Raw genomic sequence first — 10,962 nt, 5'->3', positions numbered from 1 at the left:
ATTTCAAATGATTTCCCCTTTCCTGGCTCCCTACTCCCCGAAAGTCCCACAAGCCCTCTTCCCTCCCCCTGTTCCCCCATCCACCCCTTCCCACTTCTCTGTTCTGGTATTGCCCTATACTGCTACACTGAGCCTTTCCAGAACCAGGGGCCACTCCTGTGTTCTTCCTGGACATGATTTGATATGTGGATTATGTCTTGGGTATTCCAAGTCTCTAGGCTACTATCTACTTATCAGTGAGTGCATACCATGATTGATCTTTTGAGACTGGGTTATCTCACCTAGTATGATGTTCTCCAGTTCTATCCATTTGTCTAAGAATTTAATGAATTCATTGTTTCTAATGGGTGAATAGTACTCCATCGTGTAAATATACCACCTTTTTGGTGTTCATTTATCCATTGAGGGACATCTGGGTTCTTTCAAGCTTCTGGCTATTATAATATAATAGGGTTGCTATGAACATAGTGGAGCATGTGTCGTTATTAGATGCTGGGGAATCCTCTGGGTATATGCCCAGGAGTGGTATAGCAGGGTCCTCTAGAAGTGACATGCCCAGTTTTCTGAGGAACTGCCAGACTGATTTTCAGATCCACTCTGCATTATATTTCTAATCTTGCTCTCTAGTCCTGCTCTGATGTCACCGTAATGCTCTTGCTCTCAATGCCTTTCATTCCAATGCTATGCTTATACTTCTAAGTTCTTCTTGAGTTCAGTTCTGTCTAAAAAGTGTTCTGTTTAAAAAATTTTCTCCTCAGCTCATTTCCTCTCTGCTCCATTCTCCTCAGCTTTGTTCTTCTCAGCTCAGTTCTGACTCTTCTCCTTGTCCTCAGCACTTAAAAATCTTTCAGAATACATGATCACATGTTAAAAAGTTCATCACAAGTTCACACACACACACAAAAATCAAATCATAAATTGAAATAGAAGTTTACAACAGAGGATGTTTACATACATATCAATTAGGAGTAATTGTCTGGCTAAACATCCATCACTGCTCCACTGGTTCACTGGAGGTTTAAAAACCATAACTAAGTTATTAGTGAAGTTTTGTATAGATAAACCCAGTCAATATCTTATCTTCTGTGCCAGTATCTATAATAATTCTTTCATTCCCTTTTTATGACCTCTGGATAATTGTTTTACAACCTCTTGGAATGTGCTCTGAGGAGGAGAAAGTCTGGTTACTGTCTAAGAGCAATTAACTGGTGATTCATGGGTGACTGGCAGAGTTTGAATTGCAGTTTTGATTATCAGAAAAGGACCTAATAGCAGAACTACTATAAAAGAGGTTAATAATCACTGATATAATTTTAGGAATTCTTATAGTATCATCATTAAGACTTAAGTCATCTATTTTTTAATAAAGTATCACTACAAGACAGTACATATCCGTGGAAGTGTAGAAATCTCCTCCAAAGGGGTGTGCTACTCATAACTGATTGGTATATGTTTAATAATAACAGGAAAATCATATCGATAGCTTTAATCTTTCCTAAAATGAATTTCTAATAGCCTTGCTTCATAATGGCAGACCTGTCACAGAATATGTAATAATCTGAAGCAGGCCATTTTAGGATGATCACCTGATAGTTATTAGCTTGTCCCATTATGGCTCCTGAAATTTCTGCTTTTTGAATAATATAAATGAACTGTATCTATCTCCCTTTGAGCAGTCCCTAAGCATTTAAAGATGACTGGAAGAAGAAACAGAAGTATAATAACTAATCATATAATATTTACCAAATTAATAAGAAAATTTCATAAAGAATTATTTTTAACAAAATTTATGATTGAATTTGAAAAATTATCAGCTAATTCTACTGCTGAAGAACTCTTCCGCCTGGAGTGACTGATGGCACTGATCTGAGAATGATATAGGACTTTCTGGACATTGATCTCATAGCTTTTCTTTTTTCTTTTTTACTTTTATTAATATTAATCATTCCATTCATTTACATCTCAAATGATATCCCCCTTCCAGGTTACCCTACCACCAATGCCCCATTCCATGATATCCCATGTCCCAAGTACCCCTCTGCCATGTACCTATCCCCCATCTGCCTTCCCTCATCCTTTTGCCTGTATGGAAGTGCTCCCCCACTCACCCACATTCTTCTGCCCTACTGCTCCAGCATCACCATTCTCCAGAGCATCAGTCCTCCCTGGGACCAAGGGCCTCCCCTTCCACTGCTGTCTGGCAAGACCATCCTCTGCTACATATGTACCTAGAGCCTAAGATCCCTTTAGGTACACTCCTTGGTTGGTGGTCTAGTCTCTGGGAGAACTGGGTGGTCAGCCCAGCCTTTGCTGTTCTTCCAATGGGGTTGAAATCCCCCTCTGCTCCTCCATTTCTTCTTCTGGATCCCCCAGCAGGTTTGACTTAAGGTTTCTCCATGGCAACATTCTTGACTCTCATAAACTGACCTTTCAATAAATTTAGCAATGTCACTACAAGAATATGAGTATCTCCAACTTATTAGAAGGTTTTAGATATACATTTATAACTATTCAATGTGCATCATCTAAATATTATGAGACTATACAGATTGGGAGGTAGACACAGGCAGATTTTTACATACTGTGTCCAATGCCAGCCAGAGGTATATAGTGAGAAACTGACTCAAAAGTAAAAATAAAAATATTTCTCTGGTCATGCCAAAACTATGTTCACTTATAAAGTAACTGTAACTTGTGGTATAATGTCACATGGTGAGTTTTAAAGTTAAGAACATATGAATAAATTTAAAACAAGTAATGTTTATGTAAAATTGTAGTGATTAAAACATTAGGATGTTTAATGAACAGTTATGTCAACCTATTTTCCACTAGGTGGCAGATGTTGTCAAGAAGTTAGAGAAAAGAAAAGAAAGCTCTATCACTTCCAAAGCTGAACAATTGGTGTCTCTTTTCAACCACACATCTTTGAGCTCATGTATAAAATACAGTCAGGCATACCATTTTCCAGTCTTTCTTGTTCATTGGATAGATAACATTATCCTTACTCTGCAAAAGTGTAAACCAAGCACTAAAGAGGTGAGCTCAGGGTGAAGGACTATTCACATTATCTCTACCCAGCAGAAAAGGAAACCACCAAACTCTAAAGATGAAAAAGAGGTAAAATACAGATGAGTAGCAGAAAACACCCTATAAATGTTTTTCTCAAGTTAAAGAAGTCTCACTATCTAAATGATCTTGAATAGTGTTGACCAAATGTGCAGGTACTTACTCGACTAGTAGCATTTATATTCCCTCCCAAGAGACAGACAAAGTTAGTAGATAAAGGTATAGCGAATATACTACAAAATGATAAAAATCCCTAACCAGGGGATGGCACCCTGACATCATTTTCATTGGTACTGTTTTTTTTTATCCAAACTTCAGTAGGTGAAAGAATGCACACACACAGAGAATTGTGTGTCAATTAAAGTGTATGTGTGTACGCATATACACATTCACACACACTCCTGTCTAGCTTCAATGACATGAAAAACCTGATCTCTGTCTCTCTGTCTCTCTCTGCATGTATCTATATGTGTGTTTGTGTAATTTTTTCCATATTGCAATGATAGTGTTCAATATAAAATTCAAAGTATATAAGCAGAATACTTCATGGCCCCAGGATTCTGCAAGATTTGCCTTTTAAGCTAGAGAATATTCATCTAGTTAAATCTAAAGTTAATTAGTATGTATAATTAGCATGATTTCACATAGAGAAACCCAGATACTAGAAGGAAATGTGATATCTATAATTTTAAGGCATAGTTTACTTTATCAGAGATTGAGTTGAATTAAAAATAAGAAGTGAAATATAGGTCTAAATTCACATAGATATATAAACATTCTCACAAAGAAAATCACACCATTGTCAATGAAGCTCCAGTTCATATTATTAAAATTTGTTCCTGACTAGTATATTTAAAAATTAATAGTCTAATAGACTTATCTAATAGATAAGTAGTAATCTTCAGATGCTACAGGCTACCCAATGGTTTTTAATCACTTTACTTTGTTCACAACAGGTATTGATGATTCTGCCAAGTGCTGTGCCTCCAAAGAACTATGGTTCATTTAGGGATGGGCACAGCACTATATGGGGCATCCTATTTCTTCATGACCTCAGTATTTCACTTGGAAGTAGACTGACTTCATTTTCTTAACATAGCAGACAGCTTCCATCCACCATCTGTCTAAATATGTGAAGACCTACACATATACTACATGTGTATAGTATAAATGCCAGCTATTCCAACCAAGGCATTTCTCTGTTGGAAGAACATGACCATGTCTGAGAGAGAGAGAGAGAGAGAGAGAGAGAGAGAGAGAGAGAGAGAGAGAGAGAGAGAGAGAGAGAGAGGGAAGGAAGGAAGGAAGGAAGGAAGGAAGGAAGGAAGGAAGGAAGGAAGGAAGGAAAGGGGAAGTGAAAGGGGAAGGGAAGAGGCCAGCCTGCCTGGAGCCAGGAGGGAAAAGAATACCACAGGAATCCAGGAAGCCTTGTGGGAGAGACTCAAATCCTCCTGGTAAGCTATTCTAGAAAGTACAGGAAATGAGAGAATGAGAAAAATGAGATGGTCTGAACTTTCTAGGGTCCCATGAGATCCAGGAGTCAGTTTTATGGGAAACAAGTCAAGATACCTTCCAGTGGGTTTAAATCTGAAGAGAAGTTATGAAGCCCACTAAAAAAGGCCATAGGAATTTGTGATCCTTTCTTTCCTTAGATTACATTTTGAAGTCTAAAGTTTAGCCTTTCTTAATTTAACTTAACTGACATCTCTAGTTTGGCTTGGCAGGGTTTCTCTTCCATAAAAAGAATGTCTCTTGGGGCTGGAGAGATGGCTCAGTGGTTAAGAGTACTGACTGCTCTTCCAGAAGTCCTGAGTTCAATTCCCAGAAACCACATGGTGGCTCACAACTATCTGTAATGGGATCTGATGCCCTCTTCTGGTGTGTCTGAAGATAGCTACAGTGTACTCATAAATTAAATAAATAAATAAATCTTAAAGAAGAAAAAGAGAGAAGTATCTCTTCAAGATATTTCTATAACCTCCCTAATTAAGGAACATCAGTTTATCTCCAGGTTAGGACTTACCCTTGCTTTAGCAAAGGCCACCTGCCATTAACATCTATCTATCTATCTATCACCTATCTATCTATCGATCTATCATCTATCAATCTATCATCTATCCATCAATCTGTGTATGTCTGTATGTGTTTGTCTGTCTCTCAGTTTCTCTTTATGTCTATCTTTCTCCTTTTATATCAATACAGAATGAAGCATTTAAAATGTTGTGCTAAGGAAAGATCCCTGTCCTGCACAAACAAAATCTTGCAGTCAGTGACCAAAGGCAGCACCCCAATCCATTGAAGTCCGCAGGGAGAAACTGTTATAACAGAGTCCTCCCAGCTGGCCTTGGGTATGATAAACTTCCATTCTTGCACTTTCAGTATATCAGTTTAATATCAATTGTCTTCTGTTGTGCCCAAGCAGAGCTCCTGTTTAATGTGATTTATGTTATCAGCTGGTAGACTCTCTCCTGTAACCAGTGGAACTCATCTCACATAGGTAAGGCATGACACAGACTACTTGGAGTCAACTCATAGTAGCTTGGGAAGAAATCTAATACATTTTCTTGTTTTCTTGTCTCCTGAGGATTCAGTTCCCTTAATATAAGGATTCACATAAATTTCTTTCTGTATTTGACATTTAAATCAGTAACTATTGTAAAGAGAAGAGGAATCATTGAAGTTAACCCAGGAAGTCTGCGGGTTCCCCCCTCCCCCACTCACATGCCCATTTTCTCATCCCCAGATTAAAAAGTTATGCTGCTTGACAATGCACTTTTCTCTTGCAAGTCTCAACATCACTAGTGGTATTCTGTTTCCGCTGTTTTCTTCTAGCACCTGTTAGGGGAAAAAAAGGTTGTCTGGGGGTGGGGAAGTGGGGAATGCATTCTGCAGTTTGTTGGTAAGAATCAGTGTAACATTGAAATAAACAGAGTTGCCTGTGGGCACAGTGAAAACTGCAGTTTTAAAATGAATCACTTCAGAGTATCTTTACACCTATCCCTATGTACAAATGCAAGTGAAGTGATCGGCTGGCTACTGGGTTACCTAAACTGTCAGTCAAATAACTTGGCAAAAGAATCCTTCCTCATCTTTTAGTGCTAACCAGGAATGTGATGTGATTAAGGGTGAGGCTGTTGAAGACTCTTACTAAAGAAAACACTAAGTAACAGCAGATACTATTTAAGAATTGTCAGTAGAGATTCATAAATGCTTCTTTTTCTTTCACTAAAATACCATGTGCTACAAAGGGAGGAAGTCTTGTCACATGTCTTCATCAGAACTTTCCATGCCTCTTCCAGAGTTTGCCTATTGTTGCTCTCTTCCAACAATTCAACACCAGCCTTCCCTTTTATCTTTACACTCATCCAGTTCCTGGGATAGGCTGTAAGGCATTACTTTCAAGTGTCTAATGCAGTGATCAGCAAGTGAACTTTCTGGCACGCTGCCCTAGACCTCTTGTAGCAGCTGCTGGGAGCCTTCACCTTCCTTTCCCAAAAGTCAGGGCCTACAGCTGCTTGCGTGCAATAAACCCCTTCAGACGCTACTTACAAATATAGGCTCTCTGGCCACTAGGGGCTGCGCTGTCCGGGTCCCTGAGGGCCGCCCTTCCTTCCCTCCCTCTCCTTGTCGGGCACTGCCCACATCTGGAAGCCAGGTCGCCGAGGTCAGCTCGCGGAAACACGTTCCGGTTCCCGCAGTGCTCAAGAACCGAGATTTCCTTTCTTGAAAACATTTAATGTATTTTGATCCTTTACTGAAATGCCATGAACAGCCCATTTTGAACCAGAAATATTTAGTCCGACAACATAATCTTGCTCTATTCACAGCTGTTCTAGAAGGAGGAGCTGAAATCTGAACCTCTTGGCTGTGATTGGTTGCTTCTAGCAAAAGTCACGGAAAAAAAAAACGCCTCCCCGCCTAGAGAAGCTCAGTCGGGCTAGGAGCCGGGTGACTTCAGAGGCGCCTGCCTGTCCCCCGCTGCACCTGAGACACCGCGATGCTATAGGACCGCCGCCTGGACCGTTATCCGCCCGAGCCTGCCAGCAGCCACCATGCCGCGCTCCTTCCTGGTCAAGAAACATTTCAACGCCTCCAAGAAGCCCAACTACAGCGAACTGGACACACACACAGGTAAAAATACGCTCTGCAAATCTGTGCGCGAGTAAACCGCGGTTCCATTGCTTTACTCAGAGTACTCACTGGGCTGCTTTCCTTTCAATGTTGTGCTAAAACTGTCCTTGCAGTCTCTTGATTACTTAGGGTAAGTTTTAATTCAAAATTTTTGAGATCTTTGCTGACAAGGAAAGCCTCCTTCCGGTCGTACAGTAATGGTTCTTCTATCCTGTGTGTACGCAAAGGAGTGCACGGACGTGAGCACACTCTTCCCCTCGCCTCAGCAGTTACCTCCTGGAGCCAAGCACCGAGGAAAGCTGCTGGATTCCTGCATGCCATTAACCCCACAGGCACAGCACTGCTAGAACAGCCCGTGCATAAAATGAAAAGCAACTCTACAAAAAGTTTTAAAGTAGTATCTAGTTCTTCGTTCTAAATTGGGACAGCAATGCTAGTTCAGAATGAAGATTAGGAACAGTCGGGGCAACTGGCAGCCTGCACAAGGACAGTAAGCCCAGGTGAAGGGAAGATTGTTTTATTTATGTGTGCCCTTGTGAGTAAGGCTGTCCTCACTACAGAGTCTCCTACGGAGTCTCCTGCATGTTGTCATGTGCTCTCTCAGACGGTGTACATATATTTAAAAAATATTTTGCCTTAATTTTCTTTTCTTTCCTTCCTTTTCTTTCTTCCAGTGATCATTTCCCCATATCTCTATGAGAGCTACCCCATGCCTGTCATACCAAAACCAGAGATCCTCTCCTCGGGAGCATACAGCCCTATTACTGTATGGAAATCATCGGCAGCTACATTCCACTCCCCTCTACCCAGTGGCCTTTCTCCTCTTACTGGATATTCTTCATCCTTGGGGCGTGTAAGCCCCCTGCCTTCCTCTGACACTTCATCCAAGGATCACAGTGGTTCAGAAAGTCCCATTAGTGATGAAGAGGAGAGACTGCAGCCCAAGCTTTCAGACCCCCATGCCATTGAAGCTGAGAAGTTTCAGTGCAATTTATGCAATAAGACCTATTCTACTTTCTCTGGGCTGACCAAACATAAGCAGCTGCACTGTGATGCCCAGTCTAGGAAATCATTTAGCTGCAAATACTGTGACAAGGAATATGTGAGCCTGGGAGCCCTGAAGATGCACATTCGGACCCACACATTGCCTTGTGTCTGCAAGATCTGTGGCAAGGCCTTCTCCAGACCCTGGCTGCTTCAAGGACACATTAGAACTCACACTGGTAAGAGAAATGTAGAAAACAATGCCTCTTGGCTCAAACAATGGTGTGGTGGAGCTGTCTGTGGGGTGTCTTAAGGTACTGACAAGGAGTGCTTTTCAGAAGGTGAACCACATATAGCTGCTTTCTGCTTAAAAGCTTGTTAGCACAGCAAGCGCTCCATTCCAGCCTCTGCTCCAGAGACTGTAAACAGCATTTAGACTTTGGAAAGTACAGGCAGGAGATTTGGTCTCAAAGATCAGTTAGAAAGCAAGATTGAGGTACTTGATGTGTGTTCTGCAGAACTGCCCTCTGGTAGTCAGTAAATACAAATGCCTGGCTCCTACTGTTGATATGATAAACTGGCAAAGGGGGGTTCCTATAGTTTTTTGTCTACATTTTATTTATTTATTTTTTGCTATGAATTCTGCCAACTCTTGACTAATTTAGTAAATTGGACTAAATTGGATCTGGCTGTTTGTTTGTCTGTTTCATTTTCTTGTTGCTGATTTTTTAAAAGCCCATAGCATAAAATCATATGCAGGAAGTCATGGCATTTACTCAGCTTACTCATCACACAAAGGGGAGACGTACTGGCAATGGAGGGAACTGTTCATCATTGCTGCACCTGTTGTAGCAGAAACTCTTAGCAAGAAAAAGCCCTTCACTCTGAATGTGTGCCTGTCTGGCAGCACTGAAGCTGTCTGGCTGACACTTTAAAATTTTGCTTTAAAAAGCCAAACAGGAATATAACTACATAACTGGTGGATATGACCAAGCTATGATAATTCTTATTCTTCTGATAAACTACTATTGATGCTCATTTATATTATTTGATTTTGTGTTCTATAAAAAAACTGACTGTCTTTTATTTTCTCTTACCCCACCTCAAACAGGGGAAAAGCCTTTCTCTTGCCCTCACTGCAATAGAGCTTTTGCAGACAGATCAAACCTGAGGGCACATCTGCAGACCCACTCTGATGTAAAGAAATACCAGTGCAAAAACTGTTCCAAAACCTTCTCCAGAATGTCGCTTCTGCATAAACATGAGGAGTCTGGCTGCTGTGTGGCACACTGAGTGGCGCAACCAGTGTTTACTCAAACAGAATGCATTTCTTCACTCCAATGACAAATGAAAGTCCAAAGACATTTTCTCATGTGCTTACCAACCAAATAATATGTATAAAAACACAAAAGAGTCACACACACAGAGACACACATACACACTACCCAACAGAATCTATATACTTAATCTGTTCTATGTGAAGTTTAAAATTATATTTACTAACAGCTATATTGAAAGGATAAAAGCTAAGAATCTTTCTCTTTAAAAATGAAGAGAAAAGCACATCACATTTTTTCTTACTAAGAAAGAATACAGAGATTTACACTGCTGCCAAACCATTTCAAACAAAGGAACAGTATTACTTCTTGATAGAATTGTAATAGTGTTTCCAAGAGAAGAGAGTCTTCCAGACACTAACTCAGGTGCCTTATATAGTACTCCAAGTTTACTTTCTTAGATGTATGATGCTTGGTTGTCATCAGTGAATGAAAGACTTTTCTGGATTACCTACAATGCTTTAAAACTATATTGTTAAGAGAAAAAAAACAAAAAAAAAAACAACAAAACCCAAGAGAATGTATTAAAGTATTCTTGTTTTGTTTAATTTTTGCCATGTGTGCCTTGGAAGAGGAGAGAAGGACAAACATTAAACATTCCTGGTGCCTATCCATTGTCTTTCTTTTAAAAAAGAATCTTAATGTTTTATAATAAAAAGTAATGAAAATGTACAAAAGAGTTTCTTAGATGTTCAGTAATGTACTTTGAGTTTTGAAAATTCATATGATGGATGCAATAATACAATACCCCTCCAAGTGCCTGTTTTAATGAATTGTGCAGTTGATGAACTGATAAAAATTTGTGATTATTTTTATACAACTGAATGAACTCTGTATGAAAGTGAGGTATGGTTAATAGCTATGCCTATATTCAACCAGAATACTTGTGAAATCAATGTCCTTTTTTAAAAGTAATTTTTAAGGCCTCTCTTTTTACAATAAACATTTTTGACTAAAAAGTAGCTACTCATACTATTTTCAAAACTTTATTGCTTTAATATTGAATATTATACTCACATTTATTTCTTGCTCTAACAAGAGAAAACATAAATGGTATTTTTAAGCATATAAAGAAACAATTTATGTTAGATTATAAGAAACTCCCTTTTTTTAAAGGTACTATCACATTCAAGAGACCATGATGGTAATTTTTTTGCAAGTTATAACAAATACTGTATTTGGGGGGCAACGGACAGTTATGTTAATAGTCAAAAACTTTTCAAAACTTTTAATGTTTACTTACTTTGTAAAAACAAGTAATAATCATTTTGTTTCTTCATGTCATTGAAATAGTTTACGATATTTAAAAATCTAATTTAGTAAGATAAGTGAGGAAAACATGAAATGTCTGAATGAAAGGCATATATTTATCATAAATAACACACTTAGGAAAATTAAGCCTTGTGAACCAGACTGTACTGGTTTCACTGGTAGTGATGTAAGA

The 10,962-nt window shown here is 39.2% G+C and overlaps 1 protein-coding gene across 1 annotated transcript; it reads left to right on the top strand.

The window, feature by feature from the left end:
* Positions 1–7,013: 7,013 nt before the first annotated feature.
* On the top strand, positions 7,014–10,431 carry Snai2 (snail family transcriptional repressor 2). Its single transcript, XM_052158324.1, has 3 exons — positions 7,014–7,197; positions 7,872–8,420; positions 9,293–10,431. The coding sequence occupies exons 1-3, from the start codon at positions 7,119–7,121 to the stop codon at positions 9,472–9,474; spliced, it is 810 nt and encodes a 269-aa protein (XP_052014284.1). The 5' UTR covers positions 7,014–7,118; the 3' UTR covers positions 9,475–10,431.
* The last annotated feature ends 531 nt before the right edge of the window (positions 10,432–10,962 follow it).

The sequence above is a fragment of the Apodemus sylvaticus genome, chromosome 15 (assembly GCF_947179515.1).
Source record: "Apodemus sylvaticus chromosome 15, mApoSyl1.1, whole genome shotgun sequence".
In the NCBI taxonomy this organism is placed as follows: Eukaryota; Metazoa; Chordata; class Mammalia; order Rodentia; family Muridae; genus Apodemus; species Apodemus sylvaticus.
This window is presented reverse-complemented; position numbering and strand designations above follow the sequence as displayed.

Bases quoted from the DNA above. Each gene is read 5' to 3' on its own strand.
- Snai2 (XM_052158324.1), top strand. From the start codon at position 7,119: ATGCCGCGCTCCTTCCTGGTCAAGAAACATTTCAACGCCTCCAAGAAG. The intron at 7,198-7,871 runs GTAAAAATACGC...TCTTTCTTCCAG, and splicing joins CGAACTGGACACACACACAG to TGATCATTTCCCCATATCTC. The intron at 8,421-9,292 runs GTAAGAGAAATG...CACCTCAAACAG, and splicing joins ACACATTAGAACTCACACTG to GGGAAAAGCCTTTCTCTTGC.